Here is a 22,845-nt window from a genome sequence, read left to right on the forward strand (position 1 = left end):
ACTACGGATGCGCTGCACAGATCAGGTATGTTTTCCCATGAAAAACAATCAGTAAACGGTGAAATAAATGTAGAAGTCAATGGAAATTGTTGTTCAGAACACTGTATGTGGTAGTTTTTTTATGATGGCAACCATGCCAATAACATTTCTCTGCTTAGCCATAATTTTATTTTTGGAGTGTAGGGGTGGTGGTAGGAGGGTTTCTAAACAGGTCGTTCAAATGTCAGGACCAGCCGAGTGTTTCTGGTCGTTACTCGTCAGAATATTCTCAAGGAACGCTTAAAACAGTGTTCATGTGTTTGAAGAATTATTTGGGAAGAATTATAGCGAGTAAAGACCAAAGTGTACCTACTGAAAGGTCAAAGGTCTCTCTTATTCGGTGCTTTTGCTCCTGAGATATTTGGATGATATTTTGTTTCTAGTTTGGGTGTTTATGTGGGGAGGGGATTTTTCTTTTACATTGCAGAAGCGAACGCTTTAGTCATTAGTCATTGCGTTACTGCAGAATATAAGATATATTGAAGTATTATCCATTTTAAAAAGTAGCTACTGAATGGTCATAAAAATTATTTCTAATTGTTTTAAAAAGACAGCCCGCGTTGCACCCTTATCTTTCAGACCCTGTCCTCATGGTGATGGAAACGCTCCCAACGGCGACCTACTGACCTACCTGAGAGGGCGGCGCCCAAAGAAGTCAGAGCCAGAGACGGAGAGGCGAACTGAGAACGGCGACAATGAAAAGACGACCACGATAACGCCACCCACCTTGACCTCCAAGAACTGTTTGCCTTTTCTCTGCAGATCGCCCGAGGCATGAAGCACCTCTCGGACAATAACGTGAGTCGCACGAGAGGCCGCGAGCAGCACTTTCCCAGTATTCTGGGTTCTTCAACATCATGCACATTTGCAAGGACTGCGACAACATATTTTCTCTGTTAAAATGCTAAATGAATCGCTAACAGATATTTAAACGGTTTACGTGTTCATCCAACCAGATAACTCTTGTGATGGTGACTAATCATTCTGAGGGTTTGTGGAGAATGAGTTTGTTTCGGTTCAACTCCATCGGCATTTTGCAGATTGTTCACAGAGACGTAGCGGCTAGGAATGTGCTACTGACGGACCGAGGTGTGTGCAAAATCACAGACTTTGGCCTGGCACGTGACATCCACGGCTCCGACAATTATGAGCGCAGGTCAAAGGTGACGTGATCTTTCAGGCTTTTTTTTCGGGTTCCCTTTACATGTACTTTTCTTTCTGTTTCTCATTTCTTCTGGGTTTTTTTTTTTCATGTTGACTTCGAATTTGAATGGCGTTTTGAATATATATTAGAACTTCGTGTTGAGTGTGTGTTCCACAATGTGCACACACGTGTTTTTGCGACGTAGTGGAATTACAGAAAGACATGGAGAGTTAATCAAAATTTTCTTCTGACCAGGGGCCGCTACCATTCGCTGGATGGCACCGGAAGCGCTGATTGATGGACGCCATTCTACTTGGTCTGATGTCTGGTCCTACGGCATACTCGTATGGGAAGTCGTCACACTTGGTAAATAAAACTCACGGACTGTGTGCAATAATTAAGGGTTTTCCAAGGGCAAAAGTCAAGCGAAACTATTCCAAAGAACTGAACTGATATCAGTACAGGTAGTCCTCGACTTACGACGGGGATCCGTTCTTAACGCGGCGTCGTAAACCGAATTTCGACGTAAGTCGGATCATACGTTCATACAGTACTGTACCATAATAACAGTACAGTACTGCAAACAATTAGCCTATCCAAACACCTATCCTAACACAGTACCCTGCATAATTATCAATAAACACAAGTACAGTAAAATGTTGTGCAGTACACTACGCTTTGTTATCACTGTCGCTGTCATAGGAGCAGATCCTGTCACGTGTTCAAGGATGCGATCTTTATCCTTGATAATCGAAGCGACAGTCGAACGACAAAGTCCTAAAGACCTGCTAATTTCTGTTGCTGTTTCCCCCTTCTCAGATTGCCTTATGATATCCACTTTCACCTCCATGGTGATGACCTTCCTTTTCTTTGATGCACTGACCTCGTAAGTCGGAATGAGCGTCGTAACCACGAAACGACGTAACTCGAGACCGTCGTAACCCGAGGACTACCTGTATAAGAATCATGTAGACAAATCTGAGATCGCAGCTCTCCCATCGTCTCCCTTCTCCATCCATCACCACCTATAGAACGTGATAGTCGTGAGATACTTCTAGGGCCGAAGGAAAAAAACATAATATTATCGCAGGGTTAGTTGTTTGCGAGGGTCCTGCAAATAGAAACGGGCGCACACAATAGGTCAGTTATCTTTGAAACTGTTAACTGAAATCTGGGGTCGTAGTTATGAAGTTAGGATAAGTCGTTATCTGGCACAACCTGGGAAATTTGTTCCGAAGGTTTGAATTGAATCCTCATTGCCGACAACTTGACGTATGATGTTCTTTGTGCAGGAGCCAGTCCTTACCCTGGGATGTCAGCCTCCAGGTATTCAAATTTGTTAACGACGGCAAGAAAATGGAGAAACCGCAGCACTGCACAGATGATCTGTGAGTTTACCTTGAGTCATTCCTTTCTGAAAAGCTCTTTACTGATCAATAATAATATAGAATTTTTTATTGTATAATAATATTATATACGCATATATATATTATAACAGCATTTTATAAAAATGGAATTATTATTATTATTATATTATTATTATTATTATTATTATTATTATTATTATTATCGCTTATGGGCCTATGTCATCAGTTCAATAAAAAATGACATTTCGTGGTTAACTTGGCTACAATAATACGCAGTATAAATTTTCAGATACACAGGATGGACCACTGTTATACTCGAAGATATGACCCTGATGACTCATGTACTTACACTTGCAGATATGACTTGATGACCCAGTGCTGGCGCCAATCGTCTGCCAAGAGGCCGACTTTTGATGATATTTGCTCCCAGCTGGAGACTCTTTTGGAAAGGGAAGGAGACTACATCAACCTGGCTCTCTTCGAGGAGAAAGACTATGCTGTTCTGGAACCACTGCTCCTGGAAGAACGCCTGTAGCGCGACCTTTGTGAAGATACGACCAGGGTCATAGTTATATATCGTGATATTAAAAAACACACAAGAGTATTTGTCACTTCCTAACTTGCATTAATTTTTAATGAGCGTGATGAAACTTGCGGACCCCATTTGACATTGAATTGTTATGGATAACAGCTACTATTTATGGATAGTCAGCTTGTTGTGCCAGTGAACAAGAAGTGATCAAACAGAAGGTCTTGAAGTTATGATGACACTCATAAAGTGAGCTTTAAAAGTGATGCTACTATAGCAAAAGCAACACCCCTTTTTTTTGCATTGACTTGGCGCCATAATGAGGAGAACGACAACACAAACAAAGAACTATATAATAAACTCAGGAACGAGAATTTATTTTCTTTTCTTTTTTTTTTTAAATGAGAGCACGCCGCCATCTTTTTTGTGCGTCTTCTACAGTACGTATATTGTAGTGTGAAGGAGGACATGGCTTTGAGGGTATTCATTGATTCTTTAAACAGGGGATCTCTCTGTGTGATGAATTCGTGTTTGGATAACCAGCTGCAGCTTGACTTTTCTTTTGTTTGATAATTTTTCAAATCGTAGTATGAACACCCGACGGTTAAATCGTATATAGTAGAGTTGTTATGAAATGGCGATCGTGATGGAAGACTTGTTTTATGGAGAAAAAAATATCTCCAGGGGATAAGAAAAAGCTGATGACAATTTATGTCTGTAAATTTGTGGGTAATGAAATATGTCTAGGTGAGTAATATTACAACCCATTCATATAATTTTATGTCGTGATCTGCATATCATTTACAGTCGAACTTTGGGCGTCGAAATGTACCTCGTTTCAGAAAATCGTCCCGGTAATGAACATTCCGAAAAAGAAACCATATTTACATTTTCTCTTATGGAAGTATTAACTAACCCTCTCTAGCATACCTGACACCTCCGTTCCCACTTCTCCTGAATAATGTAACACAGCTATATATTCAAACCATTAGGTCATCATGATGTATAAAAAGCTAAGCAGCAGTCACTTTATAAATAACCACTAAGCTAAATAAAATTTAGATTATTCAGAAAATTCATTGTCTTTGTTTTGATAACACGGCACCTGCAGGGCAAAGGGGAGATCATGACCTAGGCGGCGAATGATAAAATGATTGCTCTGCTTTCTGCTAACTGGTTCAGGTGGAAAGGGCAACAGGGTCATAATATATATACTTAGGAGTAGAACTGCAATAAGCGCTTACAAAACCATGGTGATTTTTATACTATCATATCCACTACTATTCGTTTTCTTCCATCATTTCCATTATGAATATGAATCTTTTTCTACATTATGCTTTGTCTACGTCTGCCGTCGTAACTGCATCGTGTGCTTGTTCATGTGTATAGCTGTCTAATCTATGCTGACTCATTTACTATCATGTCCGTTGGGAAATTCCTCACTAATTTTCATTGATGTGTTTTGAGGAAAACTATAAAGGCATTAAACAGACGAACCTTTTTTGCACTTCTCTATTCTGGCTGAACTGTCGATGTCGTACGTCTGCATAATTGAGTGTCCACTGTTGCTGTGAAGCTAGTGGTTTAAAAAATAAACTTATGTAAATAAACGGTTCCCAGTCACTTAATCCCCAGACACTTCATCCCCCGACACTTCATCCCCGACACTTCATCCCCTAGACTTTTAATCCCAGACACTTCATCCCCAGACACTTAATCCCTAAACTAAATCCTTAACTATAAAAATTATGAAGTCAGCGAAAAATTTATTTGAAATTCAAATTCAAATCATGCTATTAACTTCAACGTCATTTGAACATCAACAACATTAGTTAAAGTTCATATAAGCTAGTAAATTTAATGTTCTTCAACAATATGATATGAAAATTGTTCTTGAGTGTCGGGGATGAAGTGTCGGGGATGAAGTGTCTGGGGATTAAGTGACTGGACACCAAATAAACATACCTATAAACAAGAAATGTCACCCGCACGAATAAAAGAACACTGCATGTACTTTATCTTATGGCTATTCCAGATCCTATCTAGTCTAGCAACAATTATAATAATGAGAACAAAAATATATAGAGACATATAGTTTAAGAACTTTTGACACTAAGCAAAATTGATTGACATACAGCGGAGCAGAGTATGTAATGTATGAACGACAGAAATATATGTGAGCATTTGTAAGGCATTTATCAACTTGTAATCCTCTTCATAAGCATGGAATAATGTAATAAACACGTAGTCATGTTTTAATATAAAAAAAACAACTGTTAAATTTGTTGCCACATTTTTATTTGCATGTAACACCACTCACTGGCATTTATCCCGCTATTGGCGTGTAATACCTTCCATTGGCAGGTAGTATTATTATTGTAATGTACCATATGGAATTTTTAAGTTATGCTTGTCACTGACATGCAATAAATGCTATCATCAATAGGAACAAGGCGAACAGCTGGGAAGCACATGACGGAGACAGACGAACAGACATCGAAACAATTGTTGCTTCGAAAGTTATAATTGCTTCTTAACTCCAGAAATTGTTATAGACCCCAAAATGACAGCAATTAAATTGATTAATTCATAATCGTAAAAAAAAAATTATGATGAAAAAAGCTATAAGACGACTACTTTTTAAGACAAATGTGCACGTAACAAGTAAGGGGAGATAGTTTCTTTAGGAAAAAAGTCAAACGGAGCTATCTCCCTTTGAATACTCACACCGTCAAAGGGAAACAATTTTTATGTGTGTATGTGGAGGGAGAGGAATGGCAAGTTGTTTATGTGTGTGAATGTGTATATGTGACCGTGTTATATATTTTAAGAGAAAGTGAAAGAGATTTAAAAGCAAATTTTTATTGAATGCAAGATTCTGCACTCTCCTGCCTTCTTTCAAAATCTCATGTGTTCACCGCAGAATCTAAATGACATGCGAGTCTGAATAAATGTATTCGGCTGAACTGAAAAAAAAAAGGTTGTGATAGATAAAAATCTGTCTTAGTGACTTCGTAACAGTTTCAAGACTGTTAATTCTCTCTGGTAAATGTCCCCCGAGAAAAAATTTACTGCCCACCAGGATTCGATAGAGACTCAACAGCTTGCCGCAATGAACCACTCTTGACATGAAAGTGCAAGGTCTGCACATTGGGTACACTGAGGTAACCGTTCAGTCAGCAGCTGTCGATGGTTAAAAGCAAAAGCAGATCCTCGTTTTAATGTACGCAGGCCAAGCGTTTTACGAGACAAAATCGGCAGAAAATGTCAAACTCTTTGACCCAAACTGCGCCTTGGGCTGGACATAAAACTCAGTATGTCGAAGAACAGTGATGATAAGGGAAGCGTTCGCTGTACTCAGACGCAGGTCGTCTTTCATTCTTCCCCAGCGGAACAAGGATAGAATACGCAGATGTTACTCTAGACTAGCACTACATTGTTCATTATGATATCCCTGTTCAGTACAATAGATCTTTATAGTTTCCAGTTATCTGAGCGTTTTCATGCTTTTAGCTTTGTACATTAGCGCAAGTTGACAATTTAGAGCTCACAAAAACTCAATTAAACAGATATGCAAACAAGGATTGACCGACCGGCAAATAGACTCTTTAGCAAAATAAAAACACTTTTAGGAAGAAACTGACAAAAAAAAAAAAAAAAAAAGAAATCAGCAGACAATTCAGGCAGTACACCATTGTGATGAAATACATGCATGCGCTTTAAACAGTTTAAGACTAATAAAGCAAGTCATCTAATAAAAACGACGTTGCCCGGCCAAGAACTATAGAAATTTGGATCCAGAGCTTGACTCTTGTTGGCATCAGAATAAGGTAGCATGCCCCTTAATGACATGAATCGGATGATGGGAGGTCCGCTTTCCCCCCGGTGAAAGCTCCACTCCATCAGAACGGAATAAACATCGATCTTCTCGAAGAACTCGCCGGCCGACCACAGCGCCCTCTCCTCAAAGCCCTCGATGTCCATTTTGACGACAACATGGCGGGACCTGACGTAGGGGATGAGGTCGCTCAGAAAGACAGCGGTAACATTGTCGTCTCCTCTGTCATTTTGGCCGGTGTTCTTTTCTTGGTTGACCATCGAGGCCCCCATATTTTGGCGGTCGACTTTTATTTGGACGACCCCTCTGACGTCAGAAACAGCGTTGTGGAGGACGGTTACGCGTGACGTCACACCCGCTAGGTGCAAGGAAGTCACCATCAGCTGCAAAGTCTCTCGCATGGCGTCGACAGCCAGCACCTCGTACCCCGCCATCGCTGCTGTCAGGGTGAAGACCCCGATGTTTGACCCCAGGTCCACCAACGTCACGTTCTGTTGGTCATCTTTGCTGCTTGGCTGAACTGTGCTCAGCAGCTTCTTTTCCGCTGAACGAAGGGCCAGCATGATGTCGGTGACGAGGTTATCCTCAAAAGCTTGCGATTCTTTTAATTCGAATCGCGATGTAGTCAACGTCGGGGTCATAGGTGCAAATCTTAGCAAGTGTCCCGTCAGACAAGCGGAACGGTAGAAGATGAGAGCAGCTGTAGTTGTCTGTCCTGTAGATTTTCACACCTGATGCTGACGCAGTCTCCATGGTAACACGAAGACCTGCCAACTTAGAATCGCTGATGTCCTCCTGATTCAACCTTTGAAATATCTTTCCACGTTCCCCAGTAATAGAGGTACAGTAGAAAACTGTGAAGACACTAAGCATCACAGTGGAAATGATTATTGCGGACACGTTCTTTTTACCAGTGACAGGCATGATCTTGGTAGGATGGCCTTAAAATGACCCGTCAATGACCTGAAAGTATAATAATGGTAATAATAAAGAAATTTAATTCAGTGTTAAATAAGATATTTTAATACTTTGTTTTTCCACCCCAATTTCTCATGCAAAATTCAAGCAGAATATATAACCAATAACCTGTACCTACTATTAAAATAAATGATACGTTAATCTGGGGAATGAATCATTGAGAAAAAAAAAACAACAAACAAACAAACTTTCGAACAATCTTTACAGTTTCCTCGATATCACAACTACACGAACGATAAACTATTGCGACCATTGAATCATTTTTGGTATTAACCGTCCTTGTTATTAAATTGAGCTATTAACACTAATACTACTGAATCCTCTTTAATATTCTCCCGATCTGATCTTTACTATTCTCAGGAAATCGAGATTATGGTGAAACCATAATGTAAACATAATGAAGTGTTCATACTTTTTTTATATTGTTTATGATTGCACTGGGGATTCTTTGAATTCTAATTTTAAGAAAGGAATATTTCTATACGAGATGACAAGAAAGTTTTTTTTTAACAAAGGCAAAGTAACCAGTTTTATGTAATTAAGTGGAGAACTTTGTTAAGTTAAACATGATCAGACACAAAAGTGTTATTTTTGCTTTTACAAATGTAAAATTTGCTTTATCATAATTTTCAGAATTAATTGAATACCACCTCCTAAAGAGAATTTTACCTGTTTGAGAAGTGAGCTCTAAATGACTCTTTTACAGGTTGTTTTGTAATTTAATGATGAGGATATGCTAAGAATTGGATTAGGCTTTTATGTCTTTGTAAACATTTCATCTTGACAACAAAATATTTTCAGTTTATAAAAACGTTGTCTTCAGAATTACTGATTACAAACCTTCAGCAGCACGAGCAAGACAGAAATGAAGTGTACACTGAGCAAGGCGCTGTCAAGTGAGGGCTTTGTTCGATCACCATTAAATATAACAAGAAGACGAGAGAAACGATTTCTCTTACCCACATGTCAGATATAGAGGAAGAGCCCTACTGCTACAGGTAATAATTTTCTTGATAAGTGTGATGTCACCTGTCCGGTGTATGTGTTTCGTATTCCTCCGTGAAAATTTAATTCTCGGGGAAATTTATTCACCAGTTAAAATAGACATATGGAGCTACTTTTAAGTAATGTACGAAAATGATGAATCCTTTAAGCGTGCACTGAAAAGACAACTTTTCTGTAAACATTTCTCCTAACAACCTTTCCCATAATGCTAGTCCTTTTTCACACCCTACCCTGCTTGTCTTTATCAAGATACTTGTTATTTTGTTCCTCTTTGTGTTTTGTTTTATTACTGTTGTTTATTCTTTTTATAGTTTATATGTTGTTTATTTTACTGTCCCTCGTATGCTGTCCATGTCTTGTTATTGTTTTTAGGTGCTAAGAGCATGCTCCTTAGGAGTGTGAGCATGCTTGTGAACGAAAGACACTTAATTTGTACATAAGCAGATTTTGACCGATTAAATCTTGTAATCAATGCAACCTTTCATAAGAAAAACATTAAAACGCTTGAGTTAAAGGTCAATGATCTCAAAGATACAAAGGATTGAACCATTTCTGATTATTTGGAGCTTCCTTAATTTTTTTGTTTTTTAAAAATCATGCTTGGTATTTGCACGCTTTTACAAAAAATACATTTGTTTGTTGAGGCCGTGAGCCCTGCATCTAATCTTTTGATAAATCCCATGGGTCCAGAGATTAATTGATCTTAAGTAAAAACATACATATCGCAATACTTCGAAACAAACTTATTTAAACTAAGTGAAATCTATTTATTCGGTGTTATTACAAACGATCGAGGGTTCGTCGTGCAACCCTTTACCAAGGGTTGTAACTCACTTTCGGATTCGACGGAAACGGATGTCTGCTTCAACCTGACGCGAGTCACTTCCTGTGATTGTAGACACTCATCACATTACTTATTTGGACCAGTTATTTTGGTAAATAAGCCAGAAATGGCAAATCCTGCTGCAGATCCCCAGCCAGTTGAAGATGTTCAAGGCGACAATCGTTGGATGGACTTGGTAATTGCATTGTATAGAGCCAAATGTTTCGTGCACACTCAAAATCTGAAACGTTGCATTATTCTCTTAGCGAAGGGAAAGTGATGTAAAAGAATGGAATAAGTAATCAGTATGCGAGAAGGTTAAAAATAAAATAAATATTACTTCTACAGACATCTTAATGATAAAATCTTTTTGAGTGACCACCCATAGCTCTTTGCTACCTACATCTGGGGAAAATAATTAGTAACTCGCATTGTAACGTTTCCACTGGCCTTGTCCACGATGTTGTAGCGTGCGACGATATTGTCAACTAGAGGCCCTTGGCTTCGACCGTGCTGGCGGTCCTGGAAGTCCATGCAGCTAAGGCCAAATGTGTCATGTTAGCAAAACAAAGACACGCAGCAGGCAAAGCTGGAGTTAATATCCACCTCTACCATCACCCCGTTTTCTCACGTATTCTTCACATGTGGGAGACTTGCAGGCACGGATTGGCCTCATTAGCAACACTAATATTTTATATGTTTTAATTTTTGTGAAAATCATAATAATCATTGGCCTCCGATGGACCAGTGAATAGTGGTATTTTATGGTTGCTTTCAGCACATGACTGTTTTACTAATACTTGCATTTCAGCATCAGAAGCAAACACAACATTATAATTAATGAAAGATTTTTTTCTTTCTAATCTTTCAGTCCTTGTTATGCTTTTTTTTATTTTGACAAATACTTTCTCAGAAACATTAGATAAAAAACAGTTTTAGTAGTTTAGCTTTATAATGCTTTTAAAAAAGCATGTCACATTATGGGTGGTTACTTGTTACAGTTCTCTCTTTCAGTCTCTATCTCTTCTTCACAGCATAAGTGCACACACCAATTTACATACACATACTTGATTATATGTTTATAAATATTCAGGACAAAATATGTGTGTGCATGCACATCTGTTCAGATATACTTTAAAGTTATTTTACATGTTTTTGGTGCAGCATAATGCATTTATAGTGGAGTCTAAAGAGCGGGAACCAGAAGTCCTCTTCCTGGGAGATTCCTTATTGGCTGACCTTCAGCAAACAGAGGTAGCTGATAATTTTTAATATTTTTATCTGCCAGTTCATTTGGGCTAGAAAAGTGATAGCTGATAGTTGATAGACTTTAAACACTTTATAGGTTTGTAAGAAGGTCTGTCTTATGATGATAAGAGCTGATTAAAAGCTTTGTCCCTAGCATCTCCCCTGAAGCAAATTTTTTTGTATCCTTTATGAGATGACCCAAAGTCTTGATCATTTATACCCTTAGCAAAACTAATTTTAGTGTTCCAGTTTTCTGCATTGCTTTGTTGAGTGAGTGAGAGACAGAGAATTGCGCATGACCATATGTACAAGGTGGTTTCATGTTATACATAGACCAGTTGATAACAGACATCTTGATTACACCTAATGTTCAGAAGTGCAGAGCTATTTACTGCCAGCATCATTGGATGAATAAAAATAAGTAGCTAATAAAAATAGTATTCAAAAATTTTGTTAATGATAAGGTTCATAGTGACACTGATAGGTAAACTTAACATGCAGCACTTTTAAACCATGTTGAGTATAGAAAGAAAACAAGACCATAAAAATAGGGTGTACAGAGCCTCTATAAATTTGATGTGCAATTAATTGTTTAGAAAAAATTCAATGTCATTTCAATAGGTTTCTTTTGAGGTAAGGGGCTATTTGAGTATTATCATGCAAGCTGCGATGGTTGGCCACATTTTATAATAATAATAATGCTTATTTATTTCACTGGTTGATGCATTGAAGACTGATGTTTATCATTTTGTTGTTATGTTCTTTGTCTTTAATTTAGTAAGCTTTGATGTTGATGGCTCATGAGTAATAATTCAAAACACCCTGTTATAATGCAGATATGGAGTCAGATGTTCGAACCTCTACACTGCGTGAACTTTAGTATTGGAGGGGATCAGACGCAGAATTTGCTGTGGAGGATAAAGAATGGCGAGCTGGACAATATGCAGCCTAAGGTGCTCTTGATAATCAGTTTTCCTATGCAAAACATCCATCTGGAAAAAAAGCAAATTTAGCAGTCACTTTACTAAACTGACTTACTCTAACTCACTACATAAGAAATGCTAACATAATAACTAAGTATGCAAAACACTGATCATAAATACTGCTTTTGTAATCTTTAGAGGATATTAATGAATGAAGATTATTAAAGTAGGTATCACTGCCATATAGTTTGCTCATCCATGTTTACAGTGAAACCTCCTCATTAAGACCTTATTGCAATCCCCCTTTTAGAAAATTTTGCAGATGTATTTTGCCATATAAGCATCATTTCTTTTATCATTACTGCTTTTCCAAGGTGACTTAATGAGCAAAAGTTACATGTTTAAAAAAAGAAATTATGTTATATACCGCTTGCCCTCCATTATGACTCCGCAGAAATCAGGTAAAATAAATGTAAATACGTGTCTTTATTTATCATTGCACATAAGCTGATTTGATTCCATGTTTATTATAAATTGAAAAACCAAATTCTGAGTTCTATAAACCTTCAACAAAACACAAACAATATCAAGTCGTTTGGAGCACATTGTACAAAGTTAGTCTGAGATTGAAAAGGTACATTAGAATAAGAAAGTGTTCACAGCGCAGACTCTGATATTTCAATTTATAATAAAAATGGAAGCAAACGAAAAGAGTTGAATATTAAATGTGCAGGATGGTAGGTTGTTAAGAGCTTTACTTTCAACATCTAAATAAATGAACTTGAATTAGTAGGTATTTGAAGTCATGGAGAAATAAATGCAGATTAGTCAATTTCTGTATTAAGACCCCTCTCAGTTAGGACCTGACTTTGGTTGATTTTAACATGTCTTAAAAGGGAGATTCAGCTGTAATACATGGTGTGATGCCATCTTGTCATCTGTAGAATTGCTAAGAGTTTTAATAAGAACAAATCAAGTGTTGTCACACTTGAAAATGGTGGTCTGCAGATGACGTTAGTATGAAATTGTGAGCAAGTTAATGGAATGGATTTTTTTCTGTGCATCTCTTATTATGTATTTGAGATTTTTATTGCGTCATTTGACACCTGTTGCAGGTAATTGTGCTTCTAATAGGCACAAACAATCATAATCACACTGCAGAGCAGGTGGCTGGTGGCATCATGGAGATTGTCCGTACCATTAACAATAAACAACCCCAGGCACAACTTATTGTTGTGGTATGTATTTTCAATTACATTCTAGACTGCAGATTTTGCCCTCTGCTGGCATGAGAAATTTGTGTATTTGCATCATGTGTTTTTTGTCTTTTATTGTATTAAACCTGGCTGTAACGGCTCCAGCAAACTGATTGTGAGACACAAAATTCTTCTGATCATTAACGATTAATGATTAAATATCTTATGAAATAAAAGTGTTAAATATAAAAGTTACATAATATATTTCCTCCAGTTTGTTGATTAATTCTCAGTGAAATCAGTAATTGGGGCAGCCTGAGAGAGAATTTCCCCTACTAAAAGCTGTGCTTTCCAAACCTAAAAACCTTGACTTTAAGCTCAAAGGGAAACAATCCTATAGAAAGAATGATCGTCCCTGTGACAGCTAAACTAGGCTGCTTTCCTTTAGCTTTCTCTACTATCCGGCTATGTGAAAAGAGGAACTGTAAGCTTGTAAGTCAGAGGAAGGTCAGTTCTTTAGTATTGATTAGGAATAATAATCATTGATTTATCTTTTAGGGTCTGCTTCCAAGAGGTGAAAAGCCTAATTCTCTTCGAGAGAAATTTGCAGTCATAAACAAATCCATAGAAGAACAGCTAAGTAACATTCCCAGTACAACATTCCTCAATGTGGATCCAGCTCTCTTCTATCGCCCTGGCTCTGAGACCATCAGTCGTCGAGACATGTGGGACTTTCTGCACCTGACAACACGCGGCTATCAGAAATTGTGTGAGGTACTTCTGGAAGAACTACAGTCTCTTCTGCAAAATTATATGAAGGTGGAAAGTACATCAGTTGAGACAGCCTCAATGGCAGGAGAGCTTGCCTCTGATGAACCCTGAACACTAGACAGAGCTTTATGTGTGATGCGTTCAACTTCTAGTGCTTGCCTACCAGCTGAAAGAAGTATTTTGTCTTACATTGTAATTCTAAAGCACAGAAAGGGAGCTGCTTTGAAAAACTCAGTAGATTTATTTTTATCTTTATTACATGCATGATGTAAAATTCGCACCAGCTCAGCCTTATTAGAGTAGATTTTGTTTTCTTTTAAGTCATTTTTAACTGGTTTAAAAAGCATTTTAAGGATGCAATTTATCAGATTGTGACATTTGGGTAATCTCACAGTATGTCCTTTGTCCTGATTATAAAATTGCTTCTAGGTGGTAGGTACCAAGGTCAAAGGTCACTGAAGAATCATTACTCAAAAGATTTTTTTTGGAGGGGTGGGGGGAACTGTTGATAAATTGGTAAAGCTTTATCTCCTCAATAGATATGAAAACCTTAATAAGATGATTGACAGAGCTGATCATAGCATGACAATTAAGGCAACACTAAGTTTGGTTAGGATTGTTTCGAACAAACCATGATTATTACATTTCTTGGGGTGATGCAGGATGTGAAAAAAGTTATTTAGATATAGTTGTTTGTCATCAGAAATGATTGTTATTTTTTGCAGCTGTACAAAAATATTTATATGTTTACATGCAACTGTGCAGTCTTGTGCAAGCTGGAAAAGTTACATAACAGAAGTTGTCACTACTGGGTCTGAAATATCTGGGTGAAAAAATCTCTTAGCTGATGTTGGATATTTGTTTTATTGTCTTGCAAGTAAAAACTAAATGATGGGAACTGCAGAGAGATGCAACAAATTTTATTTTTAATTCTTAAAAAATGTACTCAGGGTTTGTTTTTGTTTTTTTGCTCCTTTTTCAACTGTTTCTTTAACTTTAAAGTGAAAGGGTAACCATGGCAGTTGTGAAAATTTTTGTGCCCAATACAAGGGACAGTATCATTACTAATGTGATTATAATCCCATCTTTAGTAAATGATTATAAGTTGCTATTTATTCAAATTTTTGCTATTATTGTTTTTGTATATGCATGGTAGAACATGTTTCTTTTTGCCATTATTACTATTATAATTATTATCATTCTTAGGATAGGTACAACTATTATAGGTACATTTTATTTTTGCATGACATTAACCCATTTTCAGGGATATAATCTCATACAAAATTCTAATATTTTTTTCTTTATATAATTGTAAATTTGTTCCCCCCACGATGGAATTACATAGTCCATCTGTATAATGAATAGTTGCGGCAACACCACCAATGACAAGGCTGAACCATTGTTGCGTTGTGTATGGTCATGTTAAAAAAAGAATTTAGTAGGCTGTGTTTAGCTACAATCCGTTTATCTGATTCAACAGCTTTGTTTGCTTTCAATTTATGGTTTGATTGTGCCAAAGGCATTCTTTCCACATGCAGTTGTTCTGCTGTTGCATTTGTTCATTCAGATTAACTCTAGTGAATTAAAAAATAATTATTTTCATATTTTTTAAATGGGGCATATAGAAACATTTCATTATAGTAGAAATTTATTAAAGTTCTAAATGCCACTTCTCTCATATGAACATTATGTCAATCGTTATTTTATAGCTGTTTGAAAGTGCTAGCTATTCTTCCTAAAAGAATTTTGGAAAAACTGAAAATTACCTCCCCTTCCACTTTCAGCGAACAAAAATATATTTTAAGCAAATACATTCCAAATTCTGCTGTCATTTGAAAACAAGCCCTTTCAAACCAAAAGATGTGGCTCAAGGAACTCTGCATGTTGTGCTAAAATTAAGTTCATTTAGGTTCAGAATAATTCATTTTCTTTTCAGCTTTCTGGGTTAGGGTTATGATGGTAATAATAGTAAGATCGAATGAGTACCAATTTGGTTAGGACTTTCACATACTCTGTCTTCAAGAATAAAGGTGGCTTGAGCTGTGACACTGATGTGATGCATGTAGTATTTATTTGCAAATATTCATGGTGATAATATAGTGAATATAATTCACTCCACTGTGATTTGCCACGAATAGTGGTGTTTTCAAAAAAAAAAAAAAGACAAAGAAAATATAATCAGCACTAAGCACTGAACCATTGCATGTTGTTAATAGCTTGTCCTGTAAAGGAGGAGTTTACAGCTACTAGTAAATTACAATTTCTGAGAATATCATTTACAATTTGACAAATAACTATGTTGGTTTAAAAACTGAGAAGATGGATTATTTGACCAAGCTGATATATCTGTCCAGAAAGTTTTTCCTTAAAAAATCTGCCAATAATGCTCACATCTTGATTCCCAAAATGCATCATTTATTATTTACTTCAAGTTAAATGGCTGAGTTGAGAGTTCCTTTTACCTCTGAAAATCATTGTATTTTTATATATACATATATATGCACACACCCATATATGTATGTATCTCTTGATTGTGCATCTGAATATTAGTAAAACTATACATTAAAACAGCACTTAATGTAGGATTTTCCAAGATGAACCCTATTGAATGCCGTGATGTGCTTGCATAGCTCAGCGTACATTATTCTGAGATGTTAAACAAAGGACTTACTGAGCCATCTAACTTTGGTAAAAGATGCCTAACAAAATACTGTTTTTGTTCCTCTTCCTTCAGCTTGGCTTTCTGGATCAAATATCTTTAGAAAAATAAAATTGATTCTACACAAAGAAATCAGAGCATTATGACTTTGGCAAAAAAAAAAGTTACAATTGTAGCTATTACATTCATTTAAATTTTCACTGTGTATCTTGTTGACCTGAAAATCGTTAAAATATAATAAAATCTACTTTTAAGCATTTTAGACTCAACATAAGTCAGTATTTCTGTTCAGTTCAGTATTGCTTTACCTTTGAAGAGGTTTGGTAATCTATATGAAGTGCAGAGGCTGCATTTTCCTTTTATAAATTAGTCCGTTTTTTTTCTCCCCTGTTTTGTGTTTTTGCTAATCAAAGAAACATTATTGTGTACTACCATCAGCTCAGATTTCTTTCTGCTGCTTCTGATGATGATAACTTTATGTAGACATAAATGTTACAATTGCTTTTATGGCAAAACTATAAAACATCAGAATTGTTGGCACGTTATAAATTTACATCTACATGTCACTTTTTATTTTACTCAGACATTAAAAATATGCTCATTAGTTCTGGTTTTGACTAAAAATATTTTGTATGCAAACAGGTACAGTATTCCAGCCATGTCTGGCTAGTTTTATTTCATCACATCATCCTTTATAGTTTTTTTCTCTGAACAATTTTCAGTGACCTATTTTGGGTCATCTCACAATGCTGTTCCATTACTGTTTCAATTTGTTTTGTTTTATAAAAGTAGTGTATGCTGTTTTGGTCAAATGTGATGGGTTTTCTCACTTCTTAAAAGCTTTGATTATATGGTTTTTGATTTATTTCTGTATGCCTTATTTGAAAAGTTTTAGCAACCAAGGGAACAGGCCGTGGTTAAACAACAATATAAATTTGTATACCAAGATACAAAGTGATTTTATAAAGACTCCAGGATTCTCTGAGTCATTCATTAGTCATGTTCATTTTTACCACTAAAACAAGCATCATGGTAGTCATTGATGTAACATTGTGGACATGTAGTGTTTGCTAGGAAATTTCTTTAAGAAATATGTTGGTGCAGTTAGATTTAGACTGGGTACATGTGAAATTATTTTCAAGATCAGAAAAATTTTGTTAAAAGATAAAACATAATACTTTTTCAGTGGTATCTGTATGTTCAGTGCTATTCATTGTTTTGCAGAAGTATTACCATTACTGATTTTTTTAGCAGTATCCCTCTACATGGGTTGGGGAGATTGAAGTATTGATTGCCTAGTCATAAGATACCAGTCTCTGAACAGATATACATGGGTTCTATAAAGGGAAACAGTTGTAACAATTTGTAGTTCATAGCATCCTGTCTTCTCAACCACAACTCTTATGTATTTCTAAATTGTATGGGCTATTTTTCTTTCCTTTTACATGCTTGTGTTCTGGTTTTTCACCCAAGTTTATTGGCTTCTAAAGAGAGACAAAAATGGCGGTCTCATGTCAGTGATTTCTGTATATGAATAGTGGAATGTGTGAAATGTGTATAGATATTTATTAACATTATTATAAAAGTTTTGAACATGTGAGACATTGAAAATCTGTTTGTCACAACAAGGACTTGAGAAGTGATAGACTTTAAAGATTTACTTTCAGTCTTTCAACCATTCTTGTTAGATAAATAATGCTGATGTTTGGCTCCTTTTGTAAGGCAGAAGACTTTGGTTCTGGCTCATCAAAAAGTGCTGATGAAGGAAAGCTTGCTGAGGGCTTTAATTAAGGACTGAAAGAAGTAGAGATCAGTTCTTTTAGTCACTTTGATTAGTGATGGCAGATTAATATATGCTGTACCACAGAGCTACAAAAATATATCCTTTAGATGATACATAGTTGAAACATACACTGTATTAGGAACAGGAGCATGCTTGTGAGCGAAAGTCACTTTGTACATAAAACTTAAAAGTTTTAGTATATTGCATTTATTAGTTGTTGTATGAAGAGATTTAGCTCTCATTCATTCTCTTTATCTAAATGGTACTTTGTGCATATGTTTGGATATTTCATTTTTCTGAAAAGATGTGATTGTTTGGTGGAGTTAACACTACACTTCTTGCACAACCTATGAAGCAAATTCTTTTCCATGCATGTTTATACCCTTCTGTTAATAACTACCCATCAAATTATGTTATCAAGGAATATTTTGCGCTAAATTTATTCTCAACTGCGTAGTGTGTGCGTGCCTCGGTATTATGATTATGTTGCGACACACTGTTGCATGTACAGTGCAATATCATTTTGTTGAATTAAATGCATATTTCACCCTTAAACATTGCAATGTTTATAAGGATTCTCCTTATTCATGAAAGTAAGATGTTGACTGGTTGGAGTTTGCATGATATCAACTATTATTATATAATAATCACTGAAAGCAAAGACACTTCCAGGTAATATGACACATTCTACCTTCTGGGCAGAAAAGTGCTTAGAAAGTGAGACTTAATGACATAATATAACCTATAGATTATATCTAGCAGGCCTATTAGTCTACATCAAATCTGTTTATATTGAACCTTTTCTAACTATAACTATCTTTACTTCTTAGCTATGATGGCATGACTGGACATGTACAACATGAAGCGGTTGACTGACACTTGCACAATGGATGAACTGGGAAAAGAGTATGTCGAAGCTGTCAATTGAGCTGTCCATGTCGTCATGGCCTAGTCCAGGGGTGGGGAATCTTTTTCTCTGCCATGGCCCATTTGAACATTATTCACGGACCATACAAAATTATCAACTTAAAAATTATCTTACTTTATGTGGTAATGCTGTAGTCTATCCAAAGTGTGTCAACACTTTTGCAACGATTACACTCCGAGTCATGGCAATGCAATCAGGCGGGCTGCACGTGTCGCGATTCCCGATATCTTGGATGGAATGATTCAAACAGGTTTTAAAAGTGTATCGTCTGCACAATAAAACAAACTGTGGACATTTCACAATTAACACGCGCGTGGCAATCAGGTTTCGCTGGCAGGGAGAAAACTGGAAAAGGATTAAATGAGCGTTGTCCAGTCCTCTTCCCAGAGATATCTCCTCCACTCACCAGGATTGTAAGGAACTCAATCGTTCTGGTTTCAGGTCTCTCGCTGGTCGATGATATTCTGGAAGTTGGTGTTGAGCACTAAGACACTTCGATTTGTCAAGTTCTGCGGAACAGCGCTTGGATTTTTCTTTTAGTCGGGATTATCTCCCAAGTTCTTGATGGCCATATTTTTTATTATTAATTTGCGATGTCTTGTCTATTATACACGCCCGTGGTTCTACTGTCATGCTGACTATGAAGTTGCGCAGGGTTGAGCAGTAGGTAGGCTCAGAGATGGTCTAGTCGAAGGATGATGTACGGACATCGTGTACACGGAGCTGCCCAGTGGTCGTTCGAAGCACGCCGGTTCGATACCTTGGGGTGCAGAGAACTGCTGTCAATCCACCCAGTTGTTGGGAATGGGTGCCTAAAACCATAAAGACCATTATAGAGGGTCAGAAAAATGTAAAGCAGCAAGAGGGAGAGGAAATCGATGGACTTCCCCCCAAACTCTGGCCCCGAGAAAAGGGTGTTCTCTAACAGCTCTTCCCACAACGACATGTTAGGAGACGACCTTTGCTTTTCTACATGTTTTCTCGTGATTTGTGTAAATTATAGCTGCATAAAGTATGTTCTTGATTTTGCGCTTTTAAGGGTTTAGTCAATAAATCATGCTAATTTCCTCATAACGGGAACATGAGTCGTTCAATCAAGTTTGTTATAACATACCTTCCTATTAATCTGCGATAAAACAAACAATTGAAAATCCTTTCTCAAACTACAGCAATTTTAGACAATTTAAGTTTCAACTATAAATTGCTCGACATACAATCAGATGTCACCTGGTAAGATTTCAGACATATAGGTAATGAGATTGACAAAGGTGATTTATTATGGAAACCGTACTTTGAATGTCATAAAGACAGCTAGTACCATCAAAGATAGGAATTGCAGTCTTTATCTCTTCCTTTGAACTACTATTTTAAAGATGGTGCCATGAAAGATATGGGAACTATCTCTCCAACTCCCCCACCCTTTCCAAGTATTTCCCTCCCTTCCTCTTTGCATGTGTTCAGAGAGAAAGGTCTTGCACAAATTATTGTCGCGAATAAGACAGTTAAATATAGTAAATATAGAAACTTGATCACTATTCGCTTTAAAAGGTGTTATTATTAGAAATCAAAGAAAGTGCATGATGACCAGAACTTGTAAATTAATTTTTGAGTGGAGTTAGACTTGACATGTTGACGTGGTTGTGAAGTGAAACTAGTCGTGTATGGGACAGGGTGCAGCAATAGTCTTTCGCCTGTTGTGCAACAAAGCCTAACATCCGCCCTGCATTTGCCTCAGTCGTGTCGTCGGTTATCTTGAAGCGTTTGTCTTCCGGCAACCGGTGAGTCGCATACATACGCACTTACCCCCTAACAAAGACGGTATAATTAGCGTGCATGTCCCAGGCTTAGGGTCACCATGAGTAGATTCGACCTCACGTTAATCGATTTCCCACAGCCAAGGGTCGATTTGACCTCGCACCTATCACAGAATTAATTTAGTATTTGAATTGTCTGCGTATATAGATGCTCATGCATAAACAATTACCATGAGACAAAAGGTCAGTGGGGTAAGATTCCCCCTCGGGCTTACTGTCTAGTCATGATATAGCCTTATATAGTTGTTAGCTCGGCATAAAACACAGATCCCTCGACCTTGCCTTCCCCCGATTCCTATACGCCATTGAATGTGCTAATATTATCTTGCAATGTTCTTTTGAGATCGGGAGAAAGGAAGGGAGGAGCGCATTTTTTAAATTCAAAAATGTCACGGTTCATACGCATCAGAAGTTCTTTTGAATTCAGGTTTACGACCATAATATTAATTGTACGTGTCACAGGTACTGCGTGCTTCGGACTATACATTCCATAATATTATATGTTGATTTGTATAGCGCTTTATCCACTTTTAAAGGTATTGTAAGGGCAAAATAAAACTGCTAAGAATCTCGTAAAGAGTAGGATCCACTTGAATCTCGTCTATTTTCATGTCTGTTCATGTGGAAAAAGTTGAAGGTTATGTAGAACGAAATTACACGGACTCTTTCGTTTGCTTAGACGAAGTCGCGTTCTCCGTCACGTGACCTTATGACATATGACTAAGAATGCTTACCAAGTGCTTATATATAATATCTCGATCGATCAGCCAAGGGCGGACTCATTGCGCTGAACAAGATCATAAAATAGTAACAAAGATGTAGAACAAGTTAACAAAATAGTAACAAAGACGAAGAACAAAATCACAAAATAGTCACAAAGATGTCGAATAAGTATAAAAAAAAAATGTAGAACAAAATCATAAAATAGTAACAATTAAAGATATGTAAAACGAAGAACAATGCGTCGAGGATTCGATGCGTTTCGGCAGTAAAGGGAGATCCCTGTAGATTCCAGAGAATTAGTGACATCAGAAGAATACCGGGAAGATATTTAGTAATCTCGAGAATATATGAAGATCGAAATGTTATCATATATGAAACTGCAAAGGGGTGCGAGTAGTGAGGATCAAGTGGAGGTCGTAAGGCTTTCGCGGGTGGAGAATCAGCTGAGATTCGGAACAAGCACAATATGCTTTTATATCTGTCTGCAGCCTCTTATCACTCGATCTTGACTCTATTAACTTTACCAACTATATACTTTTCTTAGCACGTTCTGTGCTAGCTCTCAACGGCCCTGAGGTCAGATCAAAAAGGTAGGTAAGCCAAAGGAAAATACAAAAGTCGCAGAAGAAAACAAAAGTTAAACGTCATGGTTAAACAGCGCCCTGCACATCAACAACGAAACGGGTAAAAAACCCGGCCTACGCATAGGGCACCCAAAACACAACAAACTAATAAAAATACAAAAAAAAAATAAAAAATGCAGAGATCGAGCCTCCTCCCTCTATTAACCTGCTGTAGGCGAAGGGACACCACTCCAATTCATTTCTGAAAGAAGGGTACATTTTCAAACTTAACTACTATAAAACATATAAGTATTCAAATACATATAAACATTCAATTTTAAAAATCTTTAGCCGTATAATCTTAAATCGGTGTCGCCACACACATATAGGAGCGCATGCACATGCTGAAACAATGAAAGTAACCGACATTAATGCCGATAATGATAATAATGAGGATTTATATAGGACATTTCTAAAAGATTTTCTCATATAGCGCTTTATACAAATCATACAT

At 37.0% G+C, this 22,845-nt stretch overlaps 1 protein-coding gene and 2 long non-coding RNA genes across 3 annotated transcripts; 2 read left to right on the forward strand and 1 right to left on the reverse strand.

Annotated features, from left to right (window-relative positions):
* Positions 1-777: 777 nt before the first annotated feature.
* Positions 778-1,450, forward strand: LOC112568440. The gene is made up of 3 exons (XR_003100092.1): positions 778-837; positions 1,080-1,202; positions 1,439-1,450. It is a non-coding gene; the product is annotated as an uncharacterized LOC112568440 (long non-coding RNA).
* Positions 1,451-9,770: 8,320 nt separating this feature from the next.
* On the forward strand, positions 9,771-18,858 carry LOC112567872 (platelet-activating factor acetylhydrolase IB subunit beta-like). The gene is made up of 5 exons (XM_025244738.1): positions 9,771-9,919; positions 10,888-10,977; positions 11,808-11,924; positions 13,010-13,132; positions 13,649-18,858. The coding sequence occupies exons 1-5, from the start codon at positions 9,851-9,853 to the stop codon at positions 13,970-13,972; spliced, it is 723 nt and encodes a 240-aa protein (XP_025100523.1). The 5' UTR covers positions 9,771-9,850; the 3' UTR covers positions 13,973-18,858.
* On the reverse strand, positions 17,797-21,321 carry LOC112567874. Its single transcript, XR_003099935.1, has 2 exons — positions 21,035-21,321; positions 17,797-20,043 (listed from the first exon to the last, which is right to left on the reverse strand). It is a non-coding gene; the product is annotated as an uncharacterized LOC112567874 (long non-coding RNA).
* Positions 21,322-22,845: the final 1,524 nt, after the last annotated feature.

Source organism: Pomacea canaliculata, linkage group LG7 (genome assembly GCF_003073045.1).
Source record: "Pomacea canaliculata isolate SZHN2017 linkage group LG7, ASM307304v1, whole genome shotgun sequence".
NCBI lineage: Eukaryota > Metazoa > Mollusca > Gastropoda > Architaenioglossa > Ampullariidae > Pomacea > Pomacea canaliculata.

Excerpts from the sequence above, each read along its gene's own strand:
- LOC112567872 (XM_025244738.1), top strand. The coding sequence starts at position 9,851 with ATGGCAAATCCTGCTGCAGATCCCCAGCCAGTTGAAGATGTTCAAGGC. Across the intron at positions 11,925-13,009 it reads TGGACAATATGCAGCCTAAG|GTAATTGTGCTTCTAATAGG; the intron begins GTGCTCTTGATA and ends CACCTGTTGCAG. Across the intron at positions 13,133-13,648 it reads AGGCACAACTTATTGTTGTG|GGTCTGCTTCCAAGAGGTGA; the intron begins GTATGTATTTTC and ends TTTATCTTTTAG.